Here is a 17,671-nt window from a genome sequence, read left to right on the forward strand (position 1 = left end):
TATGTAGTCACTATAGGTTACGTGCATGTATGGTTTACTGGGTTTCTTTTTTATTTTCTTTGATTGTTTTTAGTTGAATTTATCAGTCAGTTTGATAATTTTGCATGATGTTAATGTTTCTTTTTCTAATTGTAATTATTCTGAAAGAAAGAATCATTGCGAAGCCATATTATGTGGTTACATACATGTATGCTTTACTGCGTTTCTTTTTATTTTTCTTTAATTGTTTTGAGCTGTATGGATCAGTCAGTTTAATTTTAAAGTTTTTTTGCTAATTGTAATTAATCTAAAAGAAAGAATCATTGTCAGGGCACATCCTTTAATTTTCATTGTATACCATCTCTTTTTTTAAAATATAATCTCTTCCACATTACAGCCTTGTCTTTTAAGTAAATCGTGTTCTTTATTATTTAATTCTTTTGCAACTCTCTTTCAAAATTACTCAACAGTTTATAAACTTCAAACTAATGTGATGAATCACTCAAGTAGAAACTATTGTGCATGGATGCATCATGGATTCACAACAATTGATCTGTGTTTTGATATTTGTAAAGAGAGTACTTTATGCTTGGTGTAGGAAAACATGTATAAGAAAAGATTTTTCAGGCAAGTTGTCATGAGCAATTTTTTAAGCTCGCTTTTTTACTTTTGTTAACATATATAATAATAAAAAAACCAAGTAAAAGTATAACATTTTGGATGATTTAACAGAACAATACGGCAACCGTGAAGAAAAAGCGTGGTACTTTTTTACTCCAAGGAAACAAAAGTATCAAAATGGAAAATGTCCAAATCGAGTAGCTAGTAGTGGATATTGGAAGGCTATGGGAGCTGACAAGGCAATCGAATCTAAGGAAATTGTAATTGGGCATAAGAGGAAACTTGTTTTCTATGAAGGAGAACCTCCAAGTGGTCACAAGACAAATTGGATCATGCATGAATATAGAATTGATCATCCTATAACTGAAAATGACATGAGGGTTAGTAGATTTATCCTTTTGTTTTAGCTTTTATATTATTTAATTAATTTTTTTTTTTTTTTTTTATATATTTCAAAAGTCATTGTTGTCTTTATTGTAAATCTAACTATTATTGAATTTTGTGTCTCCCAGTTGGATAAATGGGTTTTGTGTAGGCTTTATCAGAGAAATGAGAGAAGTTGATATTGTCCCAAATAAGCGTTGGAAGCTTTCAGATGACAAAAAGGCCTTGTGAATGATTATTAGCAACTTCGTGGCTCTTTGAATGTTTAGCATGATACTAGCTAACCAAAGTTTTATAGTTTTAATGATTGACACAGCCATCAGTTTGTGAAGCATTGCTTCTAACTGTTTCACCATATCTAATTACATTGGCTGAAAGATACTGTTTGGTAGTTTGCAAAAGAGAATGTGAATGGGTACTCTGTAGTGATGTGATGGCCTTTGTCATTGGCATTTGTTTTTATTTTATTTATTTATTTTTTTTTTCAATTAGTAGGCTTGGTTTGGTATGTCAGGGATAATTAGCTATGTTGTTTAGTTTGGGATTCTTTACTTCTTGTTCATGTGTTTGGTCTGAATCGTCCTGTTGTGTAATTTTGGTTTCTCATCAATAAAAGTATAACGATTTATCCACATGAAAAAAAAAAAAAAAAAAAAATTGGTGATTGGTCCTCTCTACAGGCCATCAAGTGCCGCAGAAATTGTGATTTTGAACTTAATGAACAGTAATTGTTCTTTGCTAAAGTTTTGTGCTAATTGTAAATCCTGGTTTTTGATTCATCTCAAGAAGTATTTTGAACATAAAAATTTTAGCAATTGAAAGTTTGAAATGGTAATGGGATATGTATTTGATTATTTATTTAAGGTTGAACAATTTAAGTCCTCAAGTCTATTACTGAATCAATATGTACCGAGCAGTTGTCTGTTTCTCCCTGTTTCATGAGATGAATTGTGTAGGATTCTATTTCTTTGAGTTGTGGTCATGGCTTGTCAAGTTTAAAATATTAAGGCTGTGTTTGAATCGACTGAAAATCATTTCCGGAAATGATTTTCTGTAAAACTCACGCGTTTGGCAGTGATGGAAAATAAATTTTCCGGAAAATCATTTCTGTTTGACCAAAATTTAAACTTGTTGACCCGGAAATCATTTTACATACTTGTTTTACCTTCAAACGATTTCCGTAGCACAAAATCTTTACTATCATATATGTAAAAACAAAAACTTACATAAAAATGATATCACTATTGTATGATAGAAGGGAAGATCAATGTTCCACGTGAGCTTAGAGAAATTGAAGTCGGTCTCTTTTTTTTCCTTTTTCTTTTCTCTCTACTTCACTAACGTGATATTTTATGATATGGTGCAAAATATTCGGACTTATCAACTTACGTAGTCCTCTTATTTCGGAAGATATGATTTAATTATATTAGATATATCTAAGGATAATGAGTTTAGTGTTTACCCAATAACTCCGGAGGTGGTGTTCTACGCTCACAAAGATTCTTGAAAATAGAGTCTGAAACGGAGTGGACTTCTTTACAAAGTATAAAAGGAGAGAGAGAGAAAGCCAGAGTAGAGTATGGAGTCTAATCACAATCATCAGCAAAACAAGCCGATTATGATGGCTAATCATAATCAGCAAAACAACAAGCCGAGTCTCATGGCTCCTGGTATCACAAACCAAGTCATGATTTCCAATATAAACCCTGCAACACAATTACTACAAGCCCTGAACGTACCAAGAAGCAGCACAATAAGTACATATTCATCACCACCAAGTGTGGTTATTGATCCTCCTGAACCTGATCTTGACGATGAAGAAGAGCAAGCGGAAGAACCTAACCAACAATCTGAAGAGGTGGATGAGGTGGGTTTAGCGAGAATACTCTATAAATTGCTTCTTGAGTTTGATGAAGAACCAGAGAAACAGTACCACAACTTTGATAATGTAGATCCCCCACCTGGCTATAAGTTCAGCCCCAGTGACTTTGATCTCATCATTTCTTATTTGGTCAAGAAGTGCTTGAATATACCCCTGCCTTGGAATTCGATGGTGGATGTTGAACTCTATAACCACAGCCCTGAGTGGCTTGCAGGTATCTTCTTGAAACATGTTTCTTTCAAGTTTTCTTTAATTCTTTTGACTTGAATGGAACCTATTCTTTCTTTAGTTCTTTTTGATGATGTATATTGCATGGTAATTGCTATAATCTGAAAGAAAGAATCATTGGTAGTTACTAGTTTATATACGTTTTTTTTTTCTTTGAATAGAACGTGTAAAGTTTACTAATCAGAAAGAAATTATCATTGCTATGCCGTATTATGTAGTATACATATATGTATGTCTTACTGGGTTTCTTTCCAGTTTTCCTGATTTAAATAGATATATGGTACGTCTGTTTGGGGTAGAAAAATAAGCAAAAATAATGTTCTATTCATATGAGAATTGCTCTTTTTATTTCATGTTTTTTAATTTTAGTTAACATATATAAAAGATATAAAAGAGCCAGTATAAATGTAACATTTTGGATGATTAACAGAAGAGTACAAGAAATATGATGAACAAGAGGAATTGTACTTTTTTACTCCAAGGTATCGAAAGTATCCAAATGGAAAACGTCCAGATAGAGCTGCAGGTGATGGATATTGGAAGGCCACTGGAGCTGACAAAGAAATTGAATCCAATAAGGGAATTACAGTTGGGTATAAGAAGACACTTGTTTTCTATAGAGGAAAAGCTCCAAGTGGTGACAAGACCAATTGGATCATGTACGAATATAAAATTAAGCATCCTCCTCTAACTAGAAGTAGTGAAAATGACATGAGGGTAAGTAGATTTTATCATTTTGTTTTAGCTTTTATATTATTTGAATGTTATTTGAATTTCTGATTTCTTTTTCTCTTTTTATTTTTTATCCAATCTTCATTGTTGTGTCTTCCAGTTGGATAAATGGGTTTTGTGTAAAATTTATGAGAAAAATGGGAGCAAATCATCAAGCAAGGCTAATACTCGAAAGGCTTGCTCCAAATCTTCACGTGCTAATGATAGGGATGAGCCAATGACAAATGTTGATCCAACACCAATGAAGCGTCATATAAATCAGTCCTTCCACCAAAATGCACATGTTCATGCTCTTGCTAATCAGATTCAAGCAATGGCTAGCAATAATGGAACTCTTCATCCTGCTCATATGGGGGCTATTAGGTTCCCTTTTGATCAGTCTCGAGCAATATTGGCTGGCAATTATGGAACTCCTCCTGCTCATATGGGTAGTATGTTACCTGATCAATCTCAAGCAATGACTGGAAGGTTCTCAAATCAGTCTCAAGTAATGGCTATCAATCATGGAATTGCTCCTCTTTCTCCTATGGCTAATATGTTCCCTAGTCAATCTCGAGTAATGACAAGCAATCATGGAACTCCTCCACCTGCTCATATGGCTAGTGGGTTCCCCAATCAGCCTCGAGCAATGACTAGCAATCATGGAACTCCTCCACCTGCTCATATGGCTAGTAGGTTCCCTAAACAGCCTCAAGCAATGACTAGCAATCATGGAACTCCTCCACCTGCTCATATGGCTAGTAGGTTCTCTAATCAGCCTCAAGCAATGGCTTTCAATCATGGAGCTAGTAACTTCCATAATCATTTTCAACCAATGGCTGGCAATCATGAAACTCCTCAGGTCTTTGAACCATTCTACTCTAGGAATCCTCCAATGCATTCTTCACAATCAAGTGCAATTTTTGTCAAATCTGAAAATTCTATACAGAAAGGTGATGAGCTCAGTTCCTATATGCGGCATTCAAACTTTTCTACAACTGAATCAACTGGGTACATGTCTTCGACTTCAGCCTTTTGTACAAATGAAAGGAGTGATCAAGACTCGGATGTTATTTTAATCTGTCCTTCAAATGATACGAATGGATACCTGCAATCTATACCAAATGCATTGAGTGGACATCAAAAAGACGACACTTCAAATCCTAGGGGCAACAACAATTATCAAATGGATGATGAAATCCCAAATAAGCATCAAATGTCTTCAGATTATCATAATCCATGTAAATGATTATTACTAGCTACTTAGGGTCTCTTTGAATGTTTAGTATGATACTAGCTAATTAAGAACTTTTTATGAATCCGGATTGGTTAATTTGAACTTTCATTTGGTTTCATTATCTTCATATTTCTTTTCATTTATCCTAGAATCTGGATTGCATGAATTGGAAACCAAGCCACGGTTTGGAAATTCTGATTATTGTCCCATTTTTTTCTTCTATTTTATACTCCATTAATCACAATTTGTCATATGTTTTTTATTTATTTATTTATTTTTTATCAAAAAAAAGCTCAAAGTTTAAAAAGGAAAAAAATTTAACACGTGACATACCTACAACTTGTTATTCAATACAAACCATAATTATCAAAATTGTACCGAAAATTGACCTAGCTGAAGAATTTGTTCACTAGTTCTTTAGTTCAACCAGTGGTTCATTAGTTGAATGGCTGGTTTTTAATTAATTAAAAAATACATGTCAAAAAAATTAATTAAATAATATATTTTATAATTATAAAAAGTGACTAAATAAAAATAAAAATACTCCATTTAGGTAAATTAATAAATTATAACAATAAAAAAAATCGCATCATATATATATAACATAAAGTTAGAAAATATATAAATAAATAAACACATCATTCATATAAATCATCCAATGACCAAGTTATATTGTCCAAAAGTCTTAAAACAACATGTCTCATAGAAATTCAAAATAAACTTTTAACTTAATCATTAAACCCTAGAGCATAAAAAAATGATTTAAATCTCCAAATACAACTGATGACTTCAAAGTTCAATCTTTTAGAGTCTTTTCATAGATATATATTGTATTTTTTTTTTCTTTTATCCATAGATTAGTTTTTTTCACCTATGCAATCCATCGGTTTACAAACGACTGTATCAACAATCACAAAAAGCCTCATTCTTTGTCCTCAACTATCACTTCTTCTTCTTTTTTTGGGGTTTTTGAGATTCAACTATCACTTGAAAATCTAATCTCTACTTAAAATTTAAAAGCAAGCCCCTTAGAGTGCCACATAACAGGACCTCATACACTCTTGCATGAGGTCTTTGTTTTTATATATACTAGCATACAATTGCATGCAAACGCATAGATGCATTTAAAATTAAATAAAAATTTTTATTATAAAAATATAAATAATTAGTCAAATTAATTTTTTTAAAGCATGTAACACTTGCATTCATGCATACATATAGATACATTTAAAATTAAACAAAATTTTTATCATAAAATATAGATAATTAGTCAAATTATTTTTTTAAAGTAAACGTAATTATTCACATATTAAAATTCTTACCTAAATTTAATACTACTTATGATTATTTTTTTTCTAATTTTTAATAAGATAGAATGTGTGGTGATTTTTGTTATGTGGTGATTTTTATTTTATTTATTTTTTGAGAAACATGTGGTGATTTTTATTGAGTATATGTGTTTTTTTTTTTAGTTCATTAATATTAGATTCTTACTTCTTAGTATTTTGCACTTATTAACTCATTTGACACAAAAATTAAAAAATTTAAGTAGACACATGGCACAAGCTTAAGTGAATATTTATGGTGTAGTTTTCACATAAATTTAGACTCATAGCGCAAAATTGGATTATAATTTCAAATTTTAATTCAATTTTCTTTAAGTTTTACCTATTAATATATATGATTTTTTTTTATGGTTTATTATAATGGACTCCTTGTTTTTTACACTAAATTAACTAATTTGACACAAAAATTTAAAAATTTAGATTAGATGGGACACATGGTGTAAAATTAAACTTCAATTGAAATTCAATTTTTACACTAAATTAACTCACTTGGCACAAAATTTTAAAATTTAAATTAGATGAGATACATGGTGCAAAATTAGACTCTAATTGAATTCCAATTTGAAATTTAATTGGATTTTCTCTCTACTTTACCTATTTTTATATATACTAGCCGCGAACCCGCTCGTTGCACATGGTTATTATTTTTATGGTGGTTTTATTAATTTTTTTTTTTTTACAATTTAAACTAATCTAATAATGAGTAATGTATTTCGTAATTATATTTTTATTTATTATAGGAACAATCATAAATGTAATATAGGAACAACCCAAAACACCAAAAAAAACGTAAACTAAAAAAAAAAAAACTTAACAATGATTAATTGAACCAATATTAGGATAAAATTTTGTTTTTGATAATCTATTAAGGTTATTTTCTTTGTAGAAATTATAATTTTGGCCACCCAAAACATATTATCAAATAAATAGTTATTAGCAAAATCTAAGAATTAAATTTATATACATGCATTGTTATAAAATAATAATAATAAAAATAAAATTGCAAAAGTTAAAAATTTCTCACCTATCTGATTATTTTCGTTTGGCTAACCTTTGTTTTTCTTTAAATGAATAACATTATAGAATACTTCTAATATAACTATTAAGAGTACTTTGTCCACCACAAAGGATTAGAAAATAAACAAAAATTAGTAAAGTCTCATAGTCTAACATCTAAATTGAGCACTTTAAAAAATATGATATGTAATAGAACAAATACCAAATTATCCAAATCATGCTATGTAATAAAATAATATTATATTTTTATATACTATATTTAATTCTTTAGAATGCAATAGCATAACATTAACAATCAAAGAGAATAATTAAAAAAAAAAAAAAAAAAAAACAACAACAACAACAACAACAATTTAAAAAAACAAAACTAAATCGCATTAACCCAAAATAGAGTTTTAAAGAATATAAAAAATTATCAACCTAAAGTAGAGATGGGAGAAAAATAAAAATAAAAATAAAAATCCACCAAAAAATTTAGAGAGAGAGAGAGAGAGAAAGAACCATTTTTTTTTTTAGGGAAAACTATGCATAGAATAGATGAGATAGTGACAAATTTATAATAAAAGGGTGTGAATAAGAAGAGACAAAAATAAAGGAAGATGAAGAGAAAGAGGAAGAATGATATTAATGTAGAGATTAGTGGGGAGATGAAAAGGTAAGGGAGGGAGAAAGATTGTAGAAGTAGTGGGGAGATGAAATGATAAGGGAGAGAGAAAGATTGTAGAAGTGTAAATATTAAAAAAAAAAATGTTAAAACAATTATAGGAAAATTGGAAAGGAAAAAAAAAAACCCCTAAAGCTTGAAAGGCTTCCACGTTGTTTGTTTGTTTGTTTTTGTTTTTTTTTTTTTTTTTGTTTTTTGTTTTTTTTTTCTTCCTTTAAGCTGAAAAGGCTCACACAAAACCCTAAAACTGAACAAAAAGGTTTCGGGTTGGGCTTGATAGTGGAACTAAATAATTAACATGTAGGTTGAATTAATTATACAAATTTATTATAGGATGATAGTGAAAGTAAATAAATAAGTACTGAACTGCATTTATAGAGCTGAAAAGTACAAAAACTATTTTAAAATTGTTGGACAAATTATATATATATATATATATATATATATATTTAAAATGACGTGGCAGCTAATGTGGCGCAACGTGAAAGCAGCAGCATTAAACACTACTCTTCAGCTTTTAGTAATATATATATATAGATAGATAGATGAGAAATATTGATTTTTAAAATATTATCCAAATTTTATTAAACTTGAACTTATCAGATAAATAAGTCCGAAATTTTCTAAAGAATACGGAGATTGAATTAAATGTGGGATTATCACTTTATCATCAGAAATACTATCATTCCAAAGTTCTTTTCTAGGTAGGAGACTCTCAACCCTATTTTAGTGATATAAAAAGGAGAAAGAGAGAGTGTTTCATAGTTACGTTTTGGTAGCAATGTCTTCTTCTCCAGAGAGCGTTAGGGAGCTTGATCATGAGCAAAATGAGCCGCTTTCGATGGTTTCTGGTGTAACAAACCAAGTGATACACAATATAAACCATGCAACAGAATTACCAAGGCGCAATGCAATACACAATATAAACCATGAATCACCAAGGCGCAATGTAATACACAATATAAACCATGCAGCAGAATCACCAAGGAGCAATGCAAGTGACTCGGTGGTTGATGCTGACGATGATAAAGAGCAAGAGGAAGAACTACAAGACGAGGAAGAGGAAGTTGCTGTAAACAGTAGTAGCATTCAGGATTTGATTCAACTTGATGACAATCCAAACCTAAATTACTGCAGTTTTGATGATCTTGATCCTCCACCTGGGTATAAGTTCGACCCAAGTGAGTTCGAGCTCATAATATTTTACTTAAAGAGGAAGATCTTGGGAGAACGCCTTCCTTGGAATAAGATTATGGATGTTGAACTATATAACCACAGCCCTGAGTGGCTTACAGGTTCTTTTTTTTTTTTTTTTTTTTTTTTTTTTTTAGAAGTTTTGAATTGAATGTTGCATTACATGATGTTTAAGTTTCTTTAGCTAATTGTTATCATCCTAAACTGCCATATTTGATTAACATGTGTCTTACTGGTCAGAACTAATTAGTAATGGTGCATGATTTGCATGATTTTCATGGCTTTGATATTTGTTTTTACTCTCTTTTTTGCATGCATCCACCTTTTGGTACAGATTTGTTTCCTTGAATTCCCATTGTTTTTGTACTCCTTTTTTTTTTTTGCATCACAATAATTGATGTGCGTTTTGATATTGTAAAGAGATGGTACTCTATGTTTGGTACTATAAAAAAGTTATATTCATATAAGAAATTCTCTTCTTCTTTTTTTAATGTTTTACATGAACAATTTTTAGCTTGCTTTTAATTTTTGACACCATATTTAAAAGAACAAGTATAACATATTTTGGACGATTAACAGAACAATATCCACAATATGGAAAACATGAATGGTATTTTTTTACTCCAAGGGAGCGAAAGTATAAAAATGGAATTCGTCCAAATCGAGCAGCTGGTGATGGATTTTGGAAGGCCACTGGAGCTGACAAGAAAATCAATTCCAAGACAGGAATCCTAATTGGGTTTAGGAAAGCACTTGTTTTCTACAGAGGAAAACCTCCAAAGGGTGAGAAGACCAATTGGATTATGCATGAGTATAGGATTAATCATCCTCCTCTAACTAAAAGGAATCCAGATGACATGAGGGTGAGCAGAACTTATCTTTTTGTTTTAGCATTTATATAATTATGTATTCTTTAAGCTTATGTATTTTATTTTTCCAATTATCATTGTTTTCATCTCCATTATTGATCTAACTACTATTGAATTTTGTGTCATCCAGTTGGATAAATGGGTTCTGTGTAAGATTTATTGGAAAAGTGAAAGCAACAAATCCAGCAAACCTCAACAATCTCAAGATGAGATTTATTCCACATCTTCTCAAGATGGAGATAGAAAAGCTAGAAATGAGGCAATGATAAACCAGTCCCACCAAAATGTACCTAATCTTGATCATATGACCAGCAGATTGGCTAATCAGTTTCAACCAATGGGTTGCAATAATTATGGTCCTCCTCATCGTGCTCATATGCCAAGCAGGTTCTCTAATGAAATTCAAGCATTGGCTGGCAATCATGGAAATCCTCCTCAAGCTCCTAGCTTCCCTACTCAGCTTCAACCAATGGCTACCAATTATGGAACTCTTCCTCAGATGGGAGAACCATTGTACCCTCTATATGATGAGCCGCTTTCAAATATGGTTGATCACTTTCCCAATATGCCTTTTTCTGGGCAGTCGAACTTTTCTACAAATGAATTGAGCGGATACATGCATTTGATGCCTTCAGATTTGATGCCTTCAGACTTTCCTCCAAATGAACTGAGGGGATATCAAGAGACTTCAAACCTAATGGATTTATTCGACGATTATCACATGGATGATAGTGTCCCAAATAAGCGTATGAAGAATACAGATGATCATCATCCATGAAAATGATTATTTAGCAACTTAATTAGTGTCTCTTTGAATGTTTAGTATGATACTAGCTAGCTAACTAAAACATTCTTAGAGATTAGTTGGTGAGAGTCTTAGGAATTTCGGAATGGTTTATTTGAACATTTATTTGGTTTCATTTTCTTTTTATTAATTCTAGCTACTTGTTTGTTTGAATATTTCGCATGATCTACTAGCTAAATGATGTTTTTAAAAAACTGGTTGGTACAATTAAATTAGGAAGCTGAAATGGTACTTAATATTTACGCTATGTTGAATTTCGTTTTGCTTGTATAATTTTTTTTTATTTCTTCTAGATATATATATTATTCTTTTGTTTTAGATTTATGGATTATGGTGCTGTAAATTTAGATGTAGAGACGCGTTTTGAAATATATGTTTTATTTACCCCGGAACACAATACTATGCAAATGTATTTCTTTGCCTTAGTAGTAGTCTCTGTCTTCTTTTCTCTGTCGGTGTCTAGGGGGAGAGAGAGAGAGAGAGAGTATTAGCTTGTTGATGCCAAATCACTAATGGGCACAAACATATGTTAATTGAAGGTTTAGTGAGTTTCACTAAAATTGAAATGACCAAATTTATTACTTAAAAATTAGACTAGTTAAAAGTTTATACTTATAACAGAGATATTCAACAGAAGATTGAATTGTATATTACACGCATTCTACTATTACATTCCACTACTAGTAAATTCAGAGGATCCAAGGCACCTCCAACTATATAAATAACTCATTACAAATGCACATTCAATGATTAAAGAGAAAGTTAGAGAAAATTAATTCATATGTCCAACTCAATAACAGGTTATTAGGTATTAGACTAACTTGAAATTTATACCTAATGAGAAAATTCTTTAGAAGATTGAATAGAACATTTATGGATGCAGAGGTATACACATTACAAATTAAAATAAATAAATATTCAGATTTACAAATATGCACAATCATGGATTGGAGAAAATATTTTGTACACCAAGAGAACCATGTCAGTAATGTCTAATGGTCCCTCCACTCAATAACATAATGCCATGCGTTCAAACAAATTGATACAGCTCCTAATCACAAACTTTTTAGCATCGGCAAAGTCTCCACACCACAGGTTTCTATCACTTGTTCTTGTGGGTCCTAGTCTCCCTCTTCTATCTCATCTTTCTGGAATTTACTCTATTTCTTTTCTTGAGGTTGTGTTCCAATGGAAAATTCCTTAAAATTAATGCGTACCAATACATGATGTTGGCATGTATATGCTGTAGCACCTCAACAAATCGTTGGGTCTGGAGACTTGTACACTGTGTTTGGTTGGGGGTGAAAATTGGATGAATGGAAAAGGGGAGGAAAAAGAGGAGAGAATTGATTCTTGCATGCTAACATTTATTGTACTACGCAAGTCCATAATTATGATGCAATATCTCTCACATAATGTATGGAAAACATGCTTATTGACCCCAAACACATTAAAATTTTATATAAACAGACAGGTGTTTTCATTTATGGGTTCAAAGGGTGAAAGAAATTGAATACCTGCTTCACCCTTAAGAGACTTCTAAGCCATTTAACACTGTATCACTGTCGCATGCAAAATGCAATGACTTCATTACTGCCTTGGATGGTGTAACTCCAAGTTTGGCCCGAAACAACGAATGGGAGAGCGGGATCAGGTGTAACTAAATATGAATAATTTGAACAAAAGAAGAGCATAGGTAATAGGAATTGGGACATCCCGTTTGAGTGTTTGCTCGTAGGTATCATATTTCCATGATATGCAGTTGGGAGCTTATTCATTCCACACAACTTGTTATTCTATTCAGGCACTCATAAACTCAGACTAAATAGAATAAGAGCACGTGCTAGCGAGAAGTTTGTGTTTTAAGGTACCCACAAAATAATAGCAACAAAGCTAGCCGTGCACTAGCTAATGAGGCTCTTATTAGACTAGATGATTTTACTGCTTGGATAGAGGAATGTCCTAAACAAAGAGCACATGCAAGGCTAAAAGATAACATATTGAAGAGGAAAAATGGGGTACATGTAATGTGGTAAAGTTCTGGATGGATGAAATTAATTACTTTCAATTCATAAAGTTCTATGCTTCCACTCAATAGAAGAATGGAATCCCTAATTTCCCTATCCAGCTTTGTAAATAATAGTGCTCAAGTTGGAGTTAGTATATCCTGAAATTTGAAGCTAAAAGGTAATACAAAATCACATCCTAAAGGAAAATAATACTTTCTGATGGTCAAAACACAACCTATGTAATAGACATCCTGAAATTTGAAGCAATTTGGCTTACAAAATCAATTATCAAAGACCCAATAACATTAACAAGAAGATCATTCTGCCAAAGAAATACCCTGGCAGTGGTTATTATGATCAGAAAATATTTGAAACACAGTCCAAATTATCAGATATAAGAGTGCACAATCTAATGGAATACAGAAGAATTTATAAGCATGGCTTTGCAAGGCCTAACAAGGGAAACAAAATGAACAAACGATGTGCTTCACTATTCAGGTTGGGCCTTGACAATGAAATTCTGGCGACGGATGGGATTCATCACAACAGGAGGCCCTGCAACACGAGGCCAAGCCTGGAGCTTCTTATCAGTTTCTTCATTCCATTTCTTGTTTGAAACAGTTGAGGGGGTAGTACCTGGTTATCAAATTAATGATTTGATCAAACTGAATGAAGATAGATTGTGAACTAATTTATCAAGAAATTATCATCACCCAAACTGACCTCCAAATATCTTCTTGTCAGCCACAAGGTAGTCGCAAGCATATGAAATTGCGAAGGCTCCAGCAATAGCTCCTGTTATCTTTGCTGCCATGTTTGCTGCCATGTTTTGACTGCACCAGTTAAGAATCAAACAAGTCATATAATGCTAAAAGAAGATAATTCCCAAAGACAGAATCCCAGCAGTCCCATTCAGTCAAGCATAAAAGTGAGTGCTGATATACAAGATTAAAATTTTAAGAATGACTGAACATAATAAAAAGGTCGAACACACACAGAAAATAATGCATAAAAGGAGAAAGATGCTAATGCAAATTGGTGCCATCTATCCTTCATCCAATCTCTTTTTTAAATGATAGTTAATAACCCATTTTCAAGAGAGAACAGGTGTATTATATTAATTATACTTAATGGACAAAACTTGGTTACAGTACCTTAGGTGTCGTTCCTTAGGTTCTTCTATTAAGATTCAGCCATGTGACTACTTAACTAAAAAATACACTTCTATCTCATGAGAAAAAATCCACATGGCAGAATATTAAAAAGGGAACCTAAGGAATAACTCCTAAGTACTGTACCTAAGTTTTGCTCATACTTAATATATGTAGCTTGGACTTAAAACATCTAAAACTAAAAGTAATGATCAAACAAGCTCCAGAAATAATTTTACTATACAATTAAAGAAAGAAAAATGTTGAACAGCCAGAAATCACCACATAAGATTGGAGTACATTGGTTCTAATATCTAGATGAGAAAGTCAGATAAAAGAAACATAATTCAAGGTTTTGGCAAAAGCTGTTGTGCCTTTAGCATACAAGAATGTTCTATAAAAAGATGAAAGAGCAAAATGAGATGTGAATAACCAAGACACCAGAAAGTTAACACAATGGCTTGTACATGTAAATTAAGTTAACACAATGGCTTGTACATGTAAATTAGTTTTGATCAAAGCTGCTTATACACAAGTTTTTAGTTTGGCTTTAAAAAAGAAAAAAGAAAAATCCCTCGAATTTTGAAAATGTGATCAATAGTTCAAACACATGTTCTATATATATGAACTTGAAGAGTGTAAATTGGTTCAATGAAGAGCCAACTAATCCAACTTGATAGCCCTTCAGCTCAATCATATACAAATCGCTAAGTTATGAATCATGAAGCCATATTCAACATCTCAATCACATAGACCACGTTATAAATCAATTTTTGGCTCATTTTGAATCTAATAAGTAAAAGATTTCTTCTTTCCCTTTTACACAAAAGGAAAAGGCGCAAAGTTCATAATTAAAAAAAAAAATTAAAAAAAAAAAACACATACACGCACAGCATGTCAAGGACAGAAGCAAGTACATGCAGTACAGTTAAATAGAAAATGGTTTTAAAATGAGGCACGTCTAATAACATACACAAGGAGTCAAGGAAATCACAGAGGATATGATTTTGCAGCAAACAGTTGACCTGGAGTTGGTAAAGGTGTTTATGTCACAAAGTCATTGTTTCATGTTGAATTTCCAGCTTCACACATACATCTTTTTAAATTGGTTTCTGTAGAACATATAAGCACTTTTCTCGAAAAAGCAATGATCCAGAAGTTCACAATATTGAAATATTTTAACCTGTCTTCACAAACTTCCCACCCCCTAATTTTTATTCTCTCTTTACTAAATTCATCTCTACCTAGGTTCCTTCTCCAGCTTCATAAGAGTTCACCTTCTATCTCCAAGAATACCATGTCTTATCTATCCCCATGTCTAAAATTAGATACTCCAATACTAATAGCATCAATCAACATAGCATGACTAACATTTCAACAAAACCCCCAAGAACAGAGGAAGAATAACCAGAGATTATTAGATTAATGCTTTCAACTTATTGTGGTAAACAATATATTTGTCACAGACAACAAAATACTATTGCTTTTTAATCAGAACTCCAGACAAATTATACAAAAACAAGTGCCCTCCATTTATAACCAATAAAATACTAGAAAGCAAAATATGACAAAATGAATCTAACCCATCTGGAAATTTTCTAGTAAAAACCCAAACCCAATTTCCTCTCTTTGCTCACATTTTCTTAGCAACCAAACAGATAATTATTTACCCGAATAAAGCACAATACAATAAATTCAAATAAAACCCATTTCAACTCACACCATAACCACTTGAATGCATATAAGCAATCAAAAAAAAAAATTGATGGCAACCCATAAAATTAAATAAATCCAGTGTCTAATCAAACCCCAAAAAAAAAAAAAAAAAAAAAAAAGGCAGCTTATATTTAGACAGAGCCAAAAAAGAAAACCCAGAGAGAGAAAATGAAAGACAGAGTTTGAGAATCGAAATCCCAGGATGAAAATGAACTCACCGTGACTGGTTTTCGATCTGAAACCTGTTGCGCTTCAACGTTTGTGGGCTGAGTCTGGGTTGCTCAGCTATTCACGACCCTTTTTATAAGCTGTCAATGCTGAACTAAGTTGGCCAATCAGATTCGACCACGTGGCGAATCGTTGGGTACAGTCCTTCCTAATAAGTAATAAATGTGTTTTTTCTTTTTGGGTAATTCTAAAAAAAAAAGAAAAAAGAAAAAAAAAGAGAGTATTCGTTTGGATAAATTACAAAAAATAATATTAATATTAATAATAATAACCTTAATAATTTTAGTCGATTTATAATATAATTTTCTAAATTCTAAAACTGAACAATAAACTCCTCAATTTTCATTCAAATATATATATATATATATTTTTTTTCGAACACCTCTTAATAAATTTAAAAAAGTCTCTAACAAATAACTCCTTAATTGTGTATTCAAAAGTGATAATTAATTGTTATTGTTGATGGCCATTTCGGAAACCCAAGTGGAAGGGAGAAGGCCAGCAATACGGACATAAAGGAGTTGGCAAACGGATAGAAAACCCATTAAGCCTAAGCGGGAGGAATAATGGATCACAGGCCCATGAAATAAACAGATGAGTTTTGAAGAGGTAAATGATCTTAAAGGAACTCGGAAAGAGAGAAAAAGCAAATCATGGGTAATATATGATGTGGAAAAGTAAGAATGGGCCACAGTAGGCTCAAATTAATGAAAGTAAAGAAAGTAAGGAGTTAATGGCAAGCCCATTAACCCCAAGGATGAGAAATAATGTAATTGGGCCGGGGAAGCCCAAAGAATTTAGCAAAATCCCATGGTAATGCGAAGTTAGAAAAAGGACCGAGGAAGCCCAAGGAAAGCAAACGGGCCCGGGATACCCAAGGGAAAACAAATGGGACATAGGAGCTCGCTAGTAATGTAACACAAGAACCAATGGCTTGTTGGGCCGTTAGGGGAAGAATAAACGGCAGGCCCAAAGGGACCCAGCCAGATTGAAACAAAACAACTTCACAGTAGGAATGATAGAGTGGTATGACAGGAGATAGTAGCAAGAAGAAGGGTAGGCTGAGGAAAAAGCAAAGCCCACCATCAAGTAAGGCCCAGCCTCGAATAGGGCAAGTCATAAAGGAAAAGGAAACCAGAAAATGGTCAAGAATGGATGACAGACTGTGCAGACCAACCACGGAAGACGTATAAGCAGCAAGCAGATTTTGGACATATATGAAAGAGAGGCACGCGTAAGGCCCAGACCTTACCAGCCTGTACCCAGCCAATACAGGAAACAGTGAGGTCATGGGTCAAAGGTAAAAGGGCATGGTTTGGTGGTGGGGAGAGGGGAAAACCTATTTTGAGGTTCCTGCTATGGCTCTTTTGGGGGAAGTGTTCTGTTGGGATGACATACCACCCAAACGGGCAAAACTGAGCTGGAACCATTAGGTGCATGCCATAAGAGATAGGGAGAGAGAAGGCACCCACATCGTAGTAGGAAAAGGTGTCACAGCAGGAAAAAAAAAAAACAAAATAGCTTTCTTTTGTCTGGCAATGGGGAGTGGCTCATAGTCGGACCAGTGATGGTCGACAGGTACACCCAGATTAGACAAATGTGGTTAAGGACTAAAATAGTAAAATCCGGT

General features: G+C 32.6%; 2 protein-coding genes across 2 annotated transcripts; one reads left to right on the forward strand and one right to left on the reverse strand.

Annotated features, from left to right (window-relative positions):
• Positions 1–8,850: 8,850 nt before the first annotated feature.
• On the forward strand, positions 8,851–10,910 carry LOC126724266 (uncharacterized). The gene is made up of 3 exons (XM_050429036.1): positions 8,851–9,364; positions 9,843–10,126; positions 10,263–10,910. Exons 1-3 carry the CDS (start codon positions 8,851–8,853, stop codon positions 10,908–10,910), a joined length of 1,446 nt encoding a protein of 481 aa, XP_050284993.1.
• A 2,321-nt stretch (positions 10,911–13,231) lies between these two features.
• On the reverse strand, positions 13,232–16,172 carry LOC126717263 (uncharacterized). Its single transcript, XM_050418785.1, has 3 exons — positions 16,032–16,172; positions 13,670–13,779; positions 13,232–13,582 (listed from the first exon to the last, which is right to left on the reverse strand). Exons 2-3 carry the CDS (start codon positions 13,770–13,772, stop codon positions 13,437–13,439), a joined length of 249 nt encoding a protein of 82 aa, XP_050274742.1. The 5' UTR covers positions 13,773–13,779; positions 16,032–16,172; the 3' UTR covers positions 13,232–13,436.
• Positions 16,173–17,671: the final 1,499 nt, after the last annotated feature.

The sequence above is a fragment of the Quercus robur genome, chromosome 1 (genome assembly GCF_932294415.1).
Source record: "Quercus robur chromosome 1, dhQueRobu3.1, whole genome shotgun sequence".
NCBI lineage: Eukaryota > Viridiplantae > Streptophyta > Magnoliopsida > Fagales > Fagaceae > Quercus > Quercus robur.

What these genes read in the sequence shown, in the direction of transcription:
- LOC126724266 (XM_050429036.1), top strand. Translation starts at nt 8,851, where the DNA reads ATGTCTTCTTCTCCAGAGAGCGTTAGGGAGCTTGATCATGAGCAAAAT. An exon ending in CAGCCCTGAGTGGCTTACAG is followed by an intron (nt 9,365 to 9,842) that starts GTTCTTTTTTTT and finishes GACGATTAACAG; the next exon opens with AACAATATCCACAATATGGA. An exon ending in GGAATCCAGATGACATGAGG is followed by an intron (nt 10,127 to 10,262) that starts GTGAGCAGAACT and finishes TGTGTCATCCAG; the next exon opens with TTGGATAAATGGGTTCTGTG.
- LOC126717263 (XM_050418785.1), bottom strand. Translation starts at nt 13,772, where the DNA reads ATGGCAGCAAACATGGCAGCAAAGATAACAGGAGCTATTGCTGGAGCC. An exon ending in TGACAAGAAGATATTTGGAG is followed by an intron (nt 13,583 to 13,669) that starts GTCAGTTTGGGT and finishes TTTGATAACCAG; the next exon opens with GTACTACCCCCTCAACTGTT.